We start from the raw sequence: 19,843 nt of genomic DNA on the forward strand, positions 1-19,843 counted from the left end.
GAATTTGTTTTGAAGAAAGTATTAATCTCTAATTAATTAAGTCTTAATACACGATTTCATGAATTTTAAAGGCTAATTATGGTATAGTGAGTAAGGTGTAGAGTGTGTGCGTGTGTGTGTGTGTGTGTGTGTGTGTATTGTGTGTGTGTGTGGAGAACAGATGGAATCCTCTGTGGAGCCACGGTGAGGTCACGCTGTTGACAACACGGAGGCAAATGTAACATGCTTGTGCACACGGGCTCCGGCAGACCGCCTTGTACGGGGCGGCGGTGACGGATGAGGGGGGGCGTCGTCGTGAAAGAAGTGTTCAATAAAGTTGCTTTGTTTCGAACGTGTCGCCGGCTTTATTTGATTTAACGTGTCAGCGTGGTAGTGAGCAGCATATGGCACAAAGCAGGATGTTGTCTGTCAAAGAAATAAAAGGCAAGGAAATGGGGAAAGGGCCGTCTCAGTGGCTTAAGTTGTAAAGAAAAACATGAATGAATCACAACTGTGGAGAATCAAACATACTGTAACTGACAGCATGTGGTCGGATGTGTCAATATGGACAGGTTTTAATTAAAAATCAAAAATACGACTGAATATTAATTGTACACGTTCCCATATTGAAAGTTTTATTTTTTGTGCATGTTTTTTTTTTTTTTTGCCACAGTGTAGTGCAGTGGTTCCCAACATTTTTGTCTCGACTATCACCTGAGTTTTGTCTCGCTCTCAGAGTACTATGGAAAATTTAATACAGCAAATAATTGTCTCAATAATTGAATCATTCGAAAATTTTGCATTTGACAGTGTTTTGATGCGCCTCTACATCTTTAATAAGACTTGGAACATTAATAGGTTGGTATAACATCAAAATGCTTGAATTTTTCAAATTTTATAGTAAAAAGTACAACTTTTTGTTGTTGACCAACTTAGCAGAAAGCTGGAGGGACAACAAAAATTGGTCTGAGGGCCGCATTTGGCCCACGGGCCGTAGTTTGGACATGCCTGACCTAAAGTCACTGGGATAGGCTCCAGTCACCTGCAACCAATAATGGCAAAAGCATTAAAAATAAATAAATAATGAATTGTATTATTTTTTTATGATATTGATGTCCATAAATCTCCAAAAACAAAATTATTTATATTTTTGTATTCCAGTTTATTCGAAACCTGATATCATTCCAAGGGGAACACAGTCTTGCACACTCGCACACGTGTGCAGCAAAACGAAAATACACATAATTTTCTGTTAAAAAAATAAGTCGTTGAACGTTTTCTCCGTCAGAATAAATAGACAGAAGTGAAATAATTGTTGCACAGTCGTTTCAAAAGGTGGTGCCGTGATTCCGCTCCAAACGTGTGAGTGTTGGATATTTTGACACCAATGCAACTGCTTCCCCTTCTTATGTCCTGTAAAATGTGCTCCAAACGTCTATAACATTATATCCATACATGAGTGGGACTAACGAGACGGTTGTTTTGTTTATTCAGGATAATGGGCCCGAGCGAGTGCCTTGTATTCCTTATAGTGGCTGTGTATCCTTGTCAGAAAGTAATGGCTTGAGAAGATTTGCTTGTGTGTAGTTGTAGTTTAATGCCTTTGTTTCGACAGTGAGAATAGAGGCATCAGCAGACAGCAGCAGATGGTGGGCTCAAACGAGAAGGAGAGAGGAAGAGGAAAAGAGAAAAGTGGGAGGGAGAGAGGGAGAGAGGGGAGGAGGAAGTATAGAAAAGATATCATTTAATCATTCTGGAGTTTTGTCTCCGTAAACACAAACAGGTTGGCACAGAGCTCACTACAACCACAAGAATCACTTGTGAAAATGAATGTGTTCAGAGGCAAGAAAAGACGTTCAGAGGCAAGAAAAGACGTTCAGAGGCAAGAAAAGATATGATTTTCGTGCATTAAAAGCCTAAAATAGCCTTGTACACTATACATGGTGGTGTGAAACTACAGAATCTATAGAGCTTTACTTCATTAGCTGCCAGTTTATGTGCGAGCTCACAACTACAGGCTAACGGTGTGTGAGAACGGGTGTGGAACGCACAGCTGATGCAAAAACAACCTATTATTATAATGTACTGTGTCTTTTTGGGCTGCGACAAACGATTGTTTCAGTAGTCAATGAGTCAAACTTTTTATAAACATTATCAACCAAATAAAGATTGACCTGTGGTGCATCACGGCTTCAAGAGTGAGAATAATATGTTCAAATATCGTATTTTCCAGACTATAGTATCGTTTTGGCCGGGGTGCGACTTATATGTGATATTACTTGTTATTTTTACACTTGCAACCACATTTCATACTCCGGTGCAACTTATATATGTTTTTTTTCTTCTCTATTATGCATTTTTTGGCTGGTGCGACTTATAGTCTGGAAAATGCGGTATGTGAAATGGTTTATCCCTTTTGCATATTTTGATTGAATAATGCCCATGTCTATGTTATAAATAGCTATTTTTGTGTTTTAGAGTCTGTAAAGTCCAAATAAATGTAACAATTATCAAAATACAACTAAGATATACTGTATACCGTAATTTCCGTATTTTTTTCATAGTTTGGGCCAGGGTGCAGCAACTTATATTTAAATTTATACTTATATACTTATTCTTATACTCCGGAGTGACTTATATGTGATATTATTTGTTATTTTCACACTGTTCACATGTTTTTTCTTCTCTATTAGGCATTTTTTGGCTTAAAGTCCGGAAAATACGGTATACTCTACTGTATATAGTCAGCTATTAGCAATTATGGTAGTAGAGTAATCGTTGCTAAATCACTACTGTACTGAACTTAGCTATGGCATTATAGATGTGTTTCTATTACATTGCTGTTACACAGACTTATGAATCTATTTCTGATCACAAATAACAGCTCGAGGCAATAAAGTGAAATAGCGCTGCCTGCGTTTCTCAGGTGGAATCGGCGGTACAATCAACTGACAGGGATATGTGTGAAAGCCTAATCCAAGAGTGTGTTCACAGTTGCAGCGAGTTAACTTTAAAGTGTTGTGACAGCGATATAAACACTGAGCTGTTAATTAGACAGAGGTGAACTCCAGGGTGCAGCGTCGGAGCCGAGGAGAGAGACGGGAGAGGGAGGCCCGGAGATGGCGACGGCATGGGTTTAGTGCGATGTGGCTAGACGAGTCGGGCTTTACGTCAACACGGAGATGAAATTATGTCTTCAAATTTGTGAGGCGCGTTTTATGCTTCCCGTTGGGCATTCTCGCTTTCACAAACACACGTCGATAGCGTGGCAACCCAACATTCGTAATTCTATTTGGAGACATTACATTTACACTAGACTATAGACATTCATTTCCTGGAGACTGATCCTAATATTGATCATAGTTACAACTTGCCAGACCTTAACGTAAACCTAAAGGGGTCTGCAATTACAATTTTGCTGGTACAATTGGTAAACAAATTTAATATATCAGTAGAGTTTATGAAAAAAGTTTGAAAAAATGTCTTATATAGCTCCTAGCATGCCTTGTTTCATGTTTCATCTTTTACAAACTACACTACCATAACATGGAACAATATGTATCTTATCTTATCTTATGTATAAGAGATTGATGTTAACGATACACAACACTTTGAAATAGCGCCGCCCGGTGGTCGATCGGTGAAAGCTCCACGTGCAGCGTGGCGACTTTGAATCCCGGCTATTACAGTTTGCTGCATGTCCTCCCCTCTCTCTTATCCCCATTTTACGCTCAGCTGTCCTGTCTACGGCCCAAATTTTTTTTAAAAATAGTGAACGGGAACGATACTGCAGCCAAAATCTCCTTTAGCTAGGCATTGCTCCTCTCATCGAAGTAAGTTCTGGCAAACAACCTTGACCCACCGGGAGATGTACCGTATATAAGTCGCACCAGCCAAAAAATGCATAATAGACAAGAAAAAAAAACATATGTAGATCGCAATGGAGTATGAAATGCGGTTGTGTGTGAAAATAACAAATAATATCACATGTAAGTTTCTCCGGGGCCAAAACTATGAAAAAAGGTGCGACTTATAGTCCGGAAAATACGGTATTTACAAGAGATGGGGCATAAATCAGACGAGGAGACTTAGGAAGCTGCCACGTATTTGGAAATCAGAAGAATAGAAGACGCCGTCTGAACATCACAAACCAGATCAAAGTGTATTAAAGATCAATGGTATTTTTTGTCTCTTCCCACTCCACAGTTTAAGGTGTTATCGAGGCCCTTATTTGCAGTCCGTATGTATCATCAAACCACGAACGACGGCACACGCAGACGGCTTAATGCATAATCCAAGTCTGAATGACAGCTGCAGAAAACTTCCGAGAACTGAATGTGCAGAAACGAACACTAGCGGTTTTAAAATACGCAGTCAGGTACAGGGGCCCGTGCAGGAGAGCGTGCCAGAGGGCGGATAGTGCAGATTACAGTGGGACTCTGAAGTCATAACTCAGCACTTGGTAAACATTCAGATGGCTTTATCAGTCACAGTAGACTTCGAGATCGCTCTATGCAAACACGAGCGCATCGCTGCCTTTCCGCTCTCAATAAACAGAATCTCCTACGGGGGCTGCGGCCGTGCGCGTTCCTCCACATCCTGACGACCGAGGAGGAAACGTCAGTTGACAAAACGCGCCGAGGACGCTCAGGAAAAAGACGTAAAACACAGTCGGACGTGGAAAATGAGAGGAATGCACGCCGGGCCGCAAAGTGCTAGGACTCGAGTCAAGTGGAAAGTCAGGATGTGGTGAAGGAGACGTAAAGCTTCTAACACGTATAGTAACCACAGCTTTTACTCAAGTAAGAGAGCTGCTACACTCTGGGGAGGGCAGAGTATAAAAACACAAGCACAATTTAGCGATCATTCACGATTACTGAGACAAACAACAGAGAAATCTCACATTTTCTTTCATTCCCATTGTTTAATACATGAATATTCTTAAGGTTTGTGTGACCGCCTTTGAGAAATCAAACTTTCTGAGTAACAAAATAAAGTAACAGATCGAGAAAGTGTCACAGATCGGATCGTTTTTGACGCTCAGAGAGGATTTTCAAAGCAGGATTCATCAAACTAGCGTGAATGAAGCTAAATGCTACTCTGGATGTGTTTTTGACGAGAAAACAAAGTTAGAACATGGTAAAAAGCTCAAAAAAAGTACATTTAGCATTCGTTTATAGATACTAAAGGCTTTTACAGCTCATCATTTTATATTTTTTAACAACCATAACACTCACAGAGAGATCGCAATGGCAGTAGCTTTAACATTTTACAACCAGAAAATATGTATTTTTCGATTGTGAAAATTAATTTGATCAGGTTTTCTATGCAAAACGCAATGATTAAGTGGGACATTCTCTAAATAAGTGGGATGAGGGTCAAGGGCCTAAAGTGCTGTGCAGGACAACCAAAAGAGGGACAGGTGGTCAGCCTGGTTGGACTTCCATTATTGTCTTAGTTGTGCGTGTAGTTCTTTGATTAGACCCTTTTATCCTGTCTAAATTGCACTAAAACATTTTCCGCTGCTCCGTTACACCTAAAACGCTGACTTTTTCCTCACCCAGGCGTTTTAGCACTTACCTTTAGTGAGATGACGTACCCGTTTCACACATTATTATTATTATCTATGCTTGCTTTAACAAAAGAAAAACAAGGATTTTAATCAGAAATAAAGAGCCTGTTGGTTGCAATGTTGAACGAGGATTAGTTAAAAGTATTTGAAGAAAGAAGGAACAAAGATTTTTATTAGAAAAGTTCAAACGAAAAGTCAAATGTGAAGCATTTTAAACAGGTCTCCAAATAAGAGAATGTACAGTAGGTGAAGATGTAGAGCAATTATTAAGATTAAAATGATTCAAGCAAAGAAGGAAAGGACAGGAATGAATGTAAAGGCTTTTATTAAGATGTGAAATCTCAGTAGAACAGGGCAGAAATCATGACATTCCAACAGTTTGGCTCCATTATTGTCAGTTTAAATATGATTCCGTTACAAAGTGAGGCAGCAGTAACAGTAGCAGTAATAGTAGTAGTAGTAGTAACAGTAGTAGTAGCGTCACAAGTGATTCATTGCACCAAAACACTCATCGCCAAAGCAAACCTGTCGAAGGGACCTAAAATGGCAACATCACGAAAGATTATTACATCGGATAATCGCCCCGATCAATCACGCGGCGCGAGCTTAAACGCGACTGACGCCAGCGCTCGGTCTGGACGAGGCGCTTACCATTTCTCTGGGCAGGAACATGTCTTCTTGTCGCAGCACCACGAGGCTGACGCTGTCTCCTTGGCGAGTGCTGCGCAGCATGGACACCAGCTCCTCCTGCCCCACGCCGGTGATGTCCGCTCCGTTCACCTACAGCGGGCAGAATGCGTGTACATACTTATATATTCCATTAGTGCAGGGATGTAACATATCGCTGATGATACAGTGTCTCTGATGATAGGAAAATTGGAATATTTGATGGTGATTGTGGCTCATTGCTGTTGGTAAAGTCGAGAGCAACTTAAACACCGAGTCTGGAGGCTGTACGGCGGCTAAAACTCTATTAATGAAAGAAATAAGACATAAGGAGTGGAAGCAGAACGTATAATTACCGTATTGTCATAGTTTTGACCGGGGTGCGACTTATACTTACATTCATACTTATACTCCGGAGCGACTTATATGTGATATTATTTGTTTTTTTCACAAGTACAACTGCATTTCATACTCCAGTGCAACTTATATATGTTTTTTTCTTCTCTATTATGCATTTTTTGGCTGGTGCGACTTATACTCCGGTGAGACTTATAGTCCGGAAAATACGGTAATGAGTTGAGTTTAGTTGAGTCTTGTTTTGAAGGGGAAATGTACAGAGATATTAAGCAAATAGTTTGTTTGTTTGTTTGATTAATTGTCTTCATTAACGGTTTTGTTATTGTTTTATAGAGCACCTTTTGAGTGTCCTGAAAGGTGCTGCGTACAGAGATAAATGTATTATATATAATAAGAGATCATAGCTAAAAGGCAAGTTTCCATCTGCAGCCAACGATTCACAGGAATAAATTAAGACAAAGAAATGGTCGTGGCAGCTTAGGTTAAGTTGCGCATCAAGTCGACTTTTATTATTATTTATAAAAGGAGACTGGGGTGCTAGAAATACAATCTTTAAGCGGTCAAAATTTTTTTTTTTTTAAATAAAATAAATAAAATAAAATAAAATAAATAAAATAAATAAAATAAATAAAATAAATAAAATAAATAAAATAAATAAAATAAATAAAATAAATAAAATAAATAAATAAAATAAATAAAATAAATAAAATAAATAAATAATGGACGATTTTTCACCGATTTGAGAACTCAAGCAGAAGTGCGCGTGCGGACCTGCACAAGAGCATCGCGGCTAGACATGCGTTTGTTTATTAGCGCGACGGATCGCATCGCATCTCTCGTCTCCGTAGATTTCCGTCTCTTCTGAGCCAGCTCGAACTTTCTTTCTCCGTCTTAATTTTGTCCCGTACACTGAGGGAACTATATTATGATAGATCCATGCGGTTAGACACAGGGAAACATGCTGCTCTCCTGGGGACGAGCCGCACGCGGCTGCAGGTGAGCAGTAGGTGCGTTTTATGATTGATACGTAGCAGGACTAATCGGCCGTCCACGCCACAAGGAAACGAGACTCAGATTTGGACCAAAAAATTTTCCATTCCACCTTTAAATAGTAATAAAAATATTAATAATAAAATAATAATATTAACAAAACTCAAATCTACAATCATTTTACCTTTTTAACTGAGCACATGTAAAACGGTGGAATAGATAAACAGCTTTTATAAATCCCAGCAATCTTTCTTCCATTTTGAAAACCCAGCAGATTTTCTCTTCAAGGCAGGAGAGACACGGACAAGTAACATTTACTGTGCAGCGAAATGTTGGCAGCACAATAGTGATGGAGAGGCTGCTGGGCTTAAGATCGCTCCCAGGCACTGCTCTGAAGACTGGAGAGAGGGCTGCTGTCAAGACGCGAGTTCGGAGCCAGCCAACAATAGAGGCGCATGAAACGTCCACGGATTTGGGGTGGCAGGGTTTCAAGTTCTTCTTTTGTGGGAAACATTTGAAAGACGTTGCAGAGTTTACTGTTGTCAATCCAGGTACATCGTTTCGTCTTGTCTGAACCAGTTTCGTGGTGTAGATGGAGTGTAATCTTTGCCTTCGCCTCAAGGGAGTGACTCCTACGTTTTGTATTTGTTCGAGCTCGGTTTCAGCTAAATATAAAATAGCACTTTTGGCTTAAATGCTGCGTGACGGACAAGTTAACTACTCCTGGTCAAAATAGTAATAATTTCATCAAAACTTCATTGGTTTATTGGTTCATTGATTGTTTTTATCAATCAGGAAGTATCAGGAAAAATAAACATATGTAGCTCATTATTTAGCATTTTGAACATTGTAAACAGCAGTTTGGTCCCCATATGTTCTTGGATGTAGCAGGTTGATTGATTTTAAAAATACATTTATAATAAGTACTATATAACATCTTTATTAACCAGAACATAATATTATACATAAGACAGTAGCTTCTCGGGTAGAAGGATGTAACTTCAGGTAAAATAGGTAAAATAGGGCTTACTTTGAAAAGACGGATGGGAACGTCTCATGTTGGATATCTTTGCATTGACAGCTAATGTTTTGTAACTTAAAATAAAGTATGAACTGAAATCCAGACATCGAGTTCTGTCAGCCTGGCGTTCCCGCATCAGGATTTGTATTAGCGCTGCATCTACTGTGGCACGCAATTGTAATGAACGTGATTTGTCGACATTAATGCTCAGAACGACGATGATTTATTAACTAAAAACAACAAGTGAGTCCTTTTCTAGAGCAGTTTTAGATTTTGCTGCATTATCGATTCACTCCCCCATTCTCATGCGGGTAAGCTGCTTCTAAAGCCACAGCTGCCCTGGGACGGACTGCCACTGTACCTCCAGGATGCGATCTCCAGACTGCAGACGTCCGTCTTTGACAGCTGCTCCACGAGGCAGAATGTTCTTCACCAGAATGGGTCCGGGACCATGGACTGAAGAGTCTCTGGTCACCACAGTAAAACCGAGCCCCTCAGAACCTACAAAACACAAGCAGCAATATCAAGATTATATTGTAACTCAAATCCGTTTAAGTAATTGCTACCCAGATCATAGAGACGTAGACATTTTAAGCTCTTGGGAGATAATTCTAATAGAACACTGACCGAGCGCTGCTCAATCCATCTTTTTTAGATCTGATACTGACATTAACACTTGACTTTAAGCCGGTATCAGAGGTCAGTTGATACCAGTGTAGAAACTGGAAACAACAAAACATAACATGGCGAAAACGCATGACAAAACTGATCAAATGTGATGTACAACTTTTGCTAATACATATATTTTCTCTCTCTCTCTCTCTCTCTCTCTCTATATATATATATATATATATATATATATAAATAAAAGTGCAATCACTGAGTCTACATTAGCAAGTAAACAGTGTTATTACAGTGTTATTACATCATTGTGTAGATAAGACCAGGACATTGGCAGATTGAACCAATTCAGCAATTCTTACAGGATCAGAGCCAATGCAACAAAGGTCCTTGAATTCTAAACATTGTATTCATTCAGTCATTACAGTTGTAAAAGTAAATCCTATAACATATAATAGTCATTGTATTACATACTTTAAGTAATCACAACAAACTACACTTACTCTGACAATTGGTAATATATATATATATTTTTTTAAATACTTTGAACCAAGTCGTTCTGGTTCTGGTTCTGGTTTAGCTTTGGTTTAGTTCAATATTAGTCATTGTTTGTTCCCGTTATTTGTTATATTTTTCTTATGTTAATTAATTCATCACCAATTCTGCCTGAGGCCTTTCCTGTTTATGTCACAACAAATATCACTTTAAAAGCAAAACGCCCTCTCATTTAGTCTATGAAAGTCCAATAGCCACTGCTGTGGGTCACACAAATCCACATGAGGAGCACATGAAGCCACCTGAGGACTTGTGCGCCGTTGCTCTTAACTTTGTTCCCGTCCGTCGAGCCGCCGGGTTAAAAGTGAAACCTGGAGGAGATTGTGTGTTCCTGTTGCATTAAGCTCTTTAGCTACAGCTTGAGGCGGCGTTTTTTTGCTGCGACGAGTTCAGCCGCGGGGCAAAGAAAAAAACGGCCGTGGAGGAACGAAACTAGAAGAAAAATGTGCGGGAGCAACCGGGCGGAAATGAAGAGGGATTGGCTGGAGAAGGCCAAGATGAGAACAGTAAGTCATAAGACGGCAGGAGCGTGGACGGCTTATAAACATACATGTATGCACAAAAGTGAGTGCCGCACCGCCGTAGAGTGCGATGCAGCGGAGCGACGGAGAGAGTGGTGCGCGCCGCTTTATGGACCTCATTTAGTCTGGTCTCTTTAGCACAGCCGAGTCAGCACTTTGGCCCGCTATGAATTCATATCAGCAGAAATGAACAGATCAATAAAGACTTAATAGACCCTGAAGAGAGCGAATCAGGAAGATGGAGCGGCAAGGAAAGGGTGGGAAGGACAGTGGGCCAAGGAATGAGAGGGCGGGGAAAGAGATGTTACAGAGGACAATAGAGAGGATACAGACTGGGCACAAGGGCTTTAACTCATGCACACTTTAGGAAACGCAGAAAAATGCTGCAAAAAATGCTAAATGGAGTCAAGTACACATTTTCTAGTGCTTGTGATCCTTATGTTGTCCTGCCTAGGCGCTCATAACAAAAGGTGGATGTGTCAAGGCCCGCAGCTAACAGTTATTTTAGTAGTCAACTCGTCAGCGGTTATACTATTATGGTACAATGTGACTTTTAAAATAGAATATCAATTAAAAAAAGGCTGTACTATGGTCATTGACGGCTTCTAGATGGAGAATACGCACAAATAAAGTGTATTACTGATGTTTTTGTGTGTGTTTTAGAGTCTGTATAGTCCAGATAATGATTATGATTATTTCTTTATAGTCGACTTGTCACAATTTGTTGATTAATTGCTGTATGCCTAAGAAAGAGTGAGGAACTGAAAGCCTGGAGTAGGATAACACTGAATCTAGTGAAAGCTAAATCTAGGGAGGGGACAGATGAGACCGGGTCCTTTGTTAAAGATACAAAAGCGCCGCACATAAGGTGGAGGCGTCGACGAGAGAGTCATCGTAAAACATACATGCGCTCTGCACAGACGTGTGCAGAGGCAGATAGTGCGCTGACGTCATGGGACGGTGAAACGTAGGACAGAATCAATCTAAAAGCGATGTGCCCATCCAAGAGACGACTTGTCACGCTGGCAATGTCAAATAAAATAGGAACGAGTGTCTGCCAGTGTGGTCCATTAGATTTAGTTTTCCATCTGGCGGATCACTAAGCACGGACAAAATGTGCCATTCATGTCAGCAAAATTATTAAATAGAATTAATAGAAATGAAAGTTTTGTGATTTCTGTCATGTCTTTGTGATTTTAATGCATTTTTTCCCCGTTGTGTGAAGCACTTTGTGTACAAAGTGTACTCTACAAATAAACTTGCCTTGCCTTGTCATTAGCTTGTGACTTTAATGCTATCTAAGACGGACTTGTTTAAGGCACAAACCAGCTCACTTGTTGACGTTCTGAGTAAGAGTAAGCTATAATTAGTCAGACTAAGTTAAAACAAAGCTCAGATTAGAAGCATCACTCGAGTAACAGAGCTTCAGACAGAGTAGTGACACTAGTTAGCTTTATAGATTTATAGTTTCCTGTGTTTGGGTATTTTTTACCATACCAATTCATCCAATTCACTCAAGAAATGTGTAGTCCTGGTTTAGATGTACTTGTTGTTGTTGTTGTTGTTGTTTCGAGCTGAGTAAGTCAATCGCCGTTGTTGTTTTAAAAGTATCAGATTAAAGTTCAATTAATCGAACGCTTTACGATTGAACTGAAACCAAACACGCTGGAAGGAGGGCAGAGAGAGCAGGAGGAGACATGTTGTGCCAGAGTAATCCCGTTCACGCCGGTTTTGTCCTTCACGGAGCTCGTCTCGTGCGCATAACTCACATAGTAGTTAGAAAAGTTTCAGTATGAGGTGCAGATCAGTTTATAGGCCTACTACTATTATTTAATTGTAGATATGATATTTTAATTTCAAAATAATCAGCTGTATTAATGGGCAAGTACATTTTTTTAACATATTTTCCTCTCTCTGTAGTTTTATCAATGTTATAGCCTAATTATGTTTACTAAAACCCCTGTTTAACACTTAATGCTTAACTTTTAATAATAATACATGACAAATTATAATATAACTTAAATCCATATGTAGATCTTTGGGCTTTAATTCAAGTAAAAGTAGCTCGAGAGCAGACAAAGTGTGGTATTCACAACTGTAACCATCTTTGAGTAAAGAAATAAACAGTTTTTAATTCAACCAAAGTAGTCGGCATTGTGAGAAGTTTGTCGCGTACATAAAGTAAACTGCATTTACTTTGAACTGAATTGAACACAATGCACAAATAATATCACATTCACGATTGAACGGATGAAGCTTGCCAACATGACATCAGGCGTAATTGTACCTCTGATGGGAATGAGTCACCAGGCTGCAATTCAAACTACGATTCAAAATTAATTGCGTTTCGTAAGCGCTGCATTGTTTTATTCCTTTTGCACTGATTAGACATTCTTGAGCGAAGTCTAGACAGGATGAGTTTTTAATTTTACACCACTGTGCTATTGTCGAATCGGTTGTTAGGAGTTTGGACGTCGGGAATGTTGATTACCTTTCCTCAGGTCGATCCTCAGACGTCGCCCTCCGCGTTTACCGGACGTGAGGCTGGACAGGCCGGGGCTTTTCCTGGAATGGGGGCTCTGGCTTCTGCTCCTCGGGGTCTGCGTGGAGAAGTGACGCTGTTATGCAATGTTTGGCGCCGATTGTTGAGAAAAAACGACCACGTAGAATGCATTTAAGATTAAGGTAACATGGCACAAATGACTGTACAAGGTCTGCAAGCAGGTTGGGTCTCATGTTCATTCCATTATTTTTAAAATCACACTTAATTTGATACATTATTTTGTTCTATTCTATTTCATTTATTTAGTTTATTTATTTAATTAATTTATTGTGTTCAATTGTATTTAATTGTATTTATTCATTTTATTCATTTATTTCAATCTAATTAATCTAATCTATTTTATTATTGTTATTGCATTTAATTATTTATTGTATTTAATTGTATTAATTTTATTTATTGTATTTATTTTATTTATTGGAGCGCTCACCTGGACCAAGGCTGTGGGCGGAGAACATTTTACGTTTATTATTGCTAAGTTAGTTTTCATTCTTTGCTTAAAGTGCCAATGACAAGTTGGGCAACGCACTGAATTGAAATGCAGTTAATTTTCATATTTATAAATGTGCAAAAATGATAAAGTCGTATCCCAGGATAGCTCGTTTTTTAGGTTTATATCTAACTTCCTGTTTGTAATTGATGACATCACAGTAGGAAATTATCGAACAAACATTAGGAAAAAAACTTATTTAATGTTTTGTTTTTTAATTTTGATGAAATCATGTATAGAGGGTCAAATTATTATATTTTTATATAATATTTATTATATTCTTTTGTGTAAATTATGCATACACTTTTAATGGAATGAGTGTCCCTAGTGTGATGTCACTTCCAGATTTTTCTCCACAGATACCAACTGGATTTGTGTAAAACTATCATTTATATGTACAACAGGTATAAATACACAAAATAAAGTCAAAATAAGTCAAATTGTTTAAAAAAAAAACAGTCACGCACTTTGAGTTATTTTGGAATTCACTGTTATTTTTTTCTGTTTAGTTACTAGAATTGTTACTTTGTTGTTACTAAACGAGTCATTTTCTGTTGTTTTAGTGTAATTCCTCATCGTTGCGTGAATCTTTGTATTTAAACCCTTTATCGTTTAAGTTAGTCATTCTTTAGTTCGTTTTTCGTACACATAAAACACAACTTCCTTAAGAAGCCCACAGTCCATTTACTCTTCTCGTCTGACTTTGGCAACCAGAAACTCTCACCAAAATCACTTGTTGCTTAGTAACTGTTGCCCGCGCCAGCTGTTTCACATCGCCATGGAGACGTGGCGATAAAATGAAATGTTTTTTTTTTTTCCCGTGAAAAAGATTTAGGAGTCGAAAAAAACACACATGAAATATAATATGAACTTTGCCAAATCCTGGGAGAGTTTAATATTAAAAAGCAGCTTTAAAATCTCAAGGGAAAAAGAGAGCTGAGAGCGGAAAAGGATTAGGAATTAAAAAATAGTTCATTACTTCTTCATTTAATCAGATTTATTCACTGTGTAATCGAACAAATCCATCAAGGGATTAGGATTTTCATTATAAAGTACCTGGAAAAGTGGTACTCTGGAGCCCGGGTTCTCAGACTCTGGGCCGGGAGCCAGACGGAGGCAGAGAGATTTGATATGGGACACAGGACATATTAACAAAAAAGGAATTTGTCCAAAAGCCTGTACGCAGTCGGGCTATCGGTTACTATAGAGTGTCCGGTGTTAGTAAATGTAATAACTGTGACGATGGGAAATGGCTCAAAATGTTAAATGTAGCAGTACAATCACAAACAAAGGACATGGTTCGACCTTTGTAGATACAGTAGATCCCCTGAATGTCAAAGTGTATGTATCAAAACTGTGTTGTTATTACACAGTCTTCTTCTAAAAGAGTTTCAGCAGTTCATGTGTCATTTTTGATGCTATGTTTAATGTTATGTTGTTGTTATGTTGTGGTCTTAGTTTGGACCTGCATTAGTCCTCTATTGGTCCTGGTTTAGTCCTGGTTTAGTCTTGGTTTAGAACTGGTTTAGAACTGGGTTTAGTCCTGGTTTAGTCCTGGTTTCGACCTGGTTTCGACCTGGTTTCGACCTGGTTTCGACCTGGTTTTGACCTGGTTTTGACCTGGTTTAGTCCTCGTTAAGTCCTGGTTTAGTCTTGGTTTAGTCCTGTTTTAGTGCTGTTTTAGTCCTGGTTTTAGAACTGGTTTAGTCCTGGTTTAGAACTGGTTTTGACCTGGTTTAGTCCTCGTTAAGGCCTCGTTAAGTCCTGGTTTAGTCCTGGTTTAGTCTTGGTTTAGTCCTGGTTTAGTCCTGGTTTAGGCCTGGTTTAGGCCTGGTTTAGTCCTGGTTTAGTCCTGGTTTAGGCCTGGTTTAGGCCTGGTTTAGTCCTGGTTTAGTCCTGGTTTAGGCCTGGTTTAGGCCTGGTTTAGTCCTGGTTTAGTCCTGGTTTAGGCCTGGTTTAGGCCTCGCTAAGTCCTTGTTAAATCCTAATTTAATCCTGGATTAGACCTTTATTAAAGTGCATGAGTACAAGGTTTTCATACGTTTTTACTTCCATCCGCACGTCGAAACATCTTGATTTTTTAAATCATTGTCTTGATGACTAAACTTTGAAACTTTGTCTACTGAATGTGAAGTTGAAAAAAAAGAAAGAAAGGAAAAAGGAATCCTGCCATCTTCACAGTCTGTAATCAATACACACAATTCTAGAAGACGACAATTTATGTGCAAAGAACGTGTTATTCTGGAAGACTTTTTTCTTTTTTTAAATAAATAAAGGTGTTTGTTATACATTTTCATTTGTCAAATAACAGCTATAGTGTATATGTATATATATATATATTATAAGTAGATGTACATGTGTCACATCCGCGGCCCATTTCACGCCAGGAAGTCAAACTATCTCCATCAAAATTGTAAAAAAGTAGGAAAAACTACAAAATTTTTTGAGCAAACTTTACGCCATAATTATGTAAACTTCAGTGAAGTGAGCAGCCGAACCCGTCAAACGCTTTAAGCCGATGTTACTCGTAAAGCTCGATATGGTAGAATAGGTCTTACGCGGGGCCGAGGTTCCATCGGCACGGCGTCCTCCGGGGCCCTCATGGCGGTGCCCTCAGTGGGTCTGAACACTGGCTTGGCCTTCACGGGAGGAGGGGGGTCTTTGGTTCTGGGCACGTGGGGGCTTCCCTCTGGACCCGGGGTGCCGTGGAAGAGCTGACCGATCAGACTCTTCTCGTAGCGCTCCCTGTTGGAGGACGACACCACCTCCAGACGGACGATAGGGGAACGCATGGCCTGGCGAAAGATCTCCTGGGCTCTAGATAGGAAAAATATCAAACGTGAAAGTTAACACTGCATACTCTGAAGATTATATGAATGTAATAATCAATAAAAAGTACTTGGATAATGAAATAGTGACAGAAAGAAGCAGACGCAGGAGAAAATGACCTCGACTAAACCATGTTAAAGTGCCTCTGACAGGTCGGATGACTCATTGGACTAAAATGCACTTTTAGTTTAGTTTTATATACATTTAAAATTTAGCCCAAAAAAATTGCAATTTTTAAAAAATATATAATTTCACTTCCTGTTTGTACTTGATGACATGACACTAGAGAAAAAGCATCTAATGTCACAATTGTTTTTATTTGACAAATCAAAATATATTTATATAAGCAATTTTATTTTGTTGAATTATGTTTAAAATGTCAAAAAATATATATATATATATATATTTTGTTTAATTTATGCATAACATTTGTCTGGAGTGTACCACGTGTGATGCCACTTCCTGTTTGTTTTTTTGTTTTGTTTTTACAGATTTTTCAACTTTTCTTCACAAATACCTGCTCAATTGGTGTAAAACTATCATGTATATGTACAACAGGTATAAATACACAGAATAAAGTCACACACACTTTAATGTCAAACACAAGGCTTGGAGGCACAGAGCATTGTTTTTCTTCATGCATCCAACACAAAAATATGAAACAGGCCAAACGTCCCTTAGAAATGAGATATAACACATATTTGTATAAAACATCAATAACATTAGATTAGATTAAAATTATATTACCATAACAAAACACAATACACAGACAGTAGTGCAGGCAGGATGTACAGCCCATTACGTCCATCGTGACCATTATGATGTTTATTGTCTGCCACACACGGGGGTCCACACACGAGGGTCCACACACGAGGGTCCACACACAGGGGTCCACACACGGGGGTCCACACACGAGGGTCCACACACGAGGGTCCACACACGAGGGTCCACACACAGGGGTCCACACACGGGGGTCCACACACGAGGGTCCACACACGAGGGTCCACACACGAGGGTCCACACACAGGGGTCCACACACGGGGGTCCACACACGAGGGTCCACACACGAGGGTCCACACACGAGGGTCCACACACAGGGGTCCACACACGGGGGTCCACACACGAGGGTCCACACACAGGGATCCACACACGGGGGTCCACACACGGGGGTCCACACACGGGGGTCCACACACGAGGGGCCACACACGGGGGTCCACACACGGGGGTCCACACACGGGGGTCCACACACGGGGGTCCACACACGGGGGTCCACACCGATCAGTGCGAGTGAGTACAGTTGTTATTTTGGCTTCTCCTCCTGATATTACAGATAAAAGAGCAATAAATGAGGTATTTAAGCGCAACCTTCAATTATTCAGCCTAGTTGTGGCAAGTAAATTGTATCCTCAAAATAATCAGCTGTATAAAATGGTGCAGGCGAGTTAATAAACACATTTTCTCTCCCTTGTTTTATATTTAACGTTTATATAGAATTAAATGATTAGGCCTATGGTATGTTTTTATGTTTTGTCAATAATGATAAAACCCTGTTAAACATTGACAATACAAAAATGTTACAAAATTATAATATAAATCTATAGGTAGGTCTAAAAAAGTGTGGGCACCCCTGAGTGTGTCCGTTCCACCACTGTGTCCTTGAGCAAGACACTGAACCTGGCTTCCGTATTAGTGTTTTATTTTATTTATTTATTTATTTATTTATTTATTTATTTATTTAATTAATTAATTTGTGAAAAACACAATTCATATGTAAAAAATAATAATAATTGAAAAATAAATGAAAGTCAATACAATAAAATACTATTAAAATAGATTAAATTAAATTAAAAAATAATCCAAAATAAATATAATTAAAACATCAAATAAATAATCAAACGTTGTGTTTGAATGGTTCAACGTTCATTTCTTATTTTACACTTCTAAAATGTAGTTTACAATCTATGCATGTTGCTTTGAATTACCTATATTTTGAGGTTTTCATGTACACCAAAAATCTGATCATGATCTGATTTCTGTAGTTATCAGATTAAAATGTCATGATGTGAGTAATCAGATTTATTGCAGATTTTTTTTTTCTGCAGGTTTTGACAAGATTGAAACATTTATTTTAATTTTCATCAATGTGCATATTCTTCTAATTATAAAAGTTCCTCTAAAAATCCACAAATTGCCCATTTTTGATGATCAGATATATGTTTTTGCATGTAAACAAACACCATGTACCCAGTGTCGAGTTTATACAGAGAAATACTCACCAACTAGAAAATACTTAGAGATAAAACAGACATGTACAAGTTTTTGCAATCGCTCCTGTCCAAAATGCGGGTGCAGAAACAACACAGAACCCCCCGTTGTTAAATACACGCCTTTATTATCTGTTCAAGCGTTTAAAACAGCAGTAGTCGACATCAGGGAAGTGTAGAAATGCCGAAGGTCCATCCCGAAAGCAGAGACACACCTGCAGAGGACTCCTATGGTCAATAAAAGAGATCGCTTTGCAGATAATCATAATTATGAGATTATGCTAAGTATGTTAGAGGAAGCAGTGTGTCAGGAGCTATCGGCACAAACCATTATTCACTTCAGAAATCCAACAGAGACAATCCGGTTTATTCACTTCTATTGGATTAAAGCCTCATTGCATCCCTCCTAGATTATTATTGGATGCATAATGACCATAATGTTTCCGTAACAAGAGATTAGGTCCACAATATCGTATGTATAAAGCATTCATATGGTCATTTATGGGATATTAAGACAGAAAAACGCGGCTTTCTTCTTCATCATGAGGACTGTACATAATAATATAGAAAATGAATGTAGCTATATGAAAGGAGAGAAATATAATGCAATAATGTTACCGATGTTATTAAATAGCCTGATCGGATTTAAGGTTGTTTCCCCCCCAATCATGTACTAAGTCAGCATTTTGTACGTCTTTGCAGTATGTCAAAATATCACACTTTCAATAGATTACAAAAGTTTTTCCCTCCAATATTTAATGTCATATGGGTTTAGTTTGCTTTTCAGACTGAAGCAAAGCAATGCACAGCCAATCAGCTCTTATCCTGAAGCATTAGAGACACACGTGGCTTTTTCCTACAGGTTTGTGGTCAGTAAAATGTTGCAACCGGCGAGAAGTTTAAATTATTGCTTTCACAACACACTTAAATGGGAATAAAAACATTAATTTAAACAAGAAACCTTCAGTAGGTCTGCAGGATTAATCGGAAAAGAATCAAACTTTGATTGGTTGCAATTAGCAAATCGCAAAGGCAAGGGTTTGTTTGGCCCATAGGCTTTATTAGACAGCGCAGTTTCGCATGAAATGGGGATGAGAGAGAAGGGAGGGACATTTTGGGAAATAGGGTCCCAAAAATGACATCATAAGCTATTTTTATCCGTCAATATATGTTTACAGTGGGTGGGCGACAGGTGGTGCACGCAGGCTGTCTAGGGCTTTGTAACGGCAAAAAAATGAATCACTCAGTTGCTATAAAGTCATTTTTCTCTGTTACATACGTAAAATAGGAACGTCTTTGTATTTCGGCTCACAAATGGGACTGTATCTGCACTAAGCGTCTCCCTGCGCCTCTGCTGAGCGCCGCCACGTGCACGACACATGGAGTTGACCCCCGCTGCAGCCACAACCCTCACTGTT

General features: G+C 39.0%; 1 protein-coding gene across 1 annotated transcript in view; it reads right to left on the bottom strand.

Moving 5' to 3' along the window:
* pard3bb (par-3 family cell polarity regulator beta b) overlaps nt 1-19,843 on the bottom strand; it is a 352,270-nt gene that overhangs the window by 239,178 nt on the left and 93,249 nt on the right. Inside the window, exons 9-12 of the mRNA XM_072445192.1 lie at nt 15,891-16,149; nt 12,774-12,882; nt 8,947-9,086; nt 6,203-6,331 (exon numbers count right to left, since the gene is read on the bottom strand). Of these exons, the coding sequence (XP_072301293.1) occupies nt 6,203-6,331; nt 8,947-9,086; nt 12,774-12,882; nt 15,891-16,149 (637 nt within the window). The remainder of the gene's footprint in view (nt 1-6,202; nt 6,332-8,946; nt 9,087-12,773; nt 12,883-15,890; nt 16,150-19,843) is intronic.

The sequence above is a fragment of the Eucyclogobius newberryi genome, unplaced genomic scaffold, assembly GCF_026437365.1.
Source record: "Eucyclogobius newberryi isolate DKJ021-1_F unplaced genomic scaffold, fEucNew1.0.hap1 SCAF_14, whole genome shotgun sequence".
Classification (NCBI taxonomy): domain Eukaryota; kingdom Metazoa; phylum Chordata; class Actinopteri; order Gobiiformes; family Gobiidae; genus Eucyclogobius; species Eucyclogobius newberryi.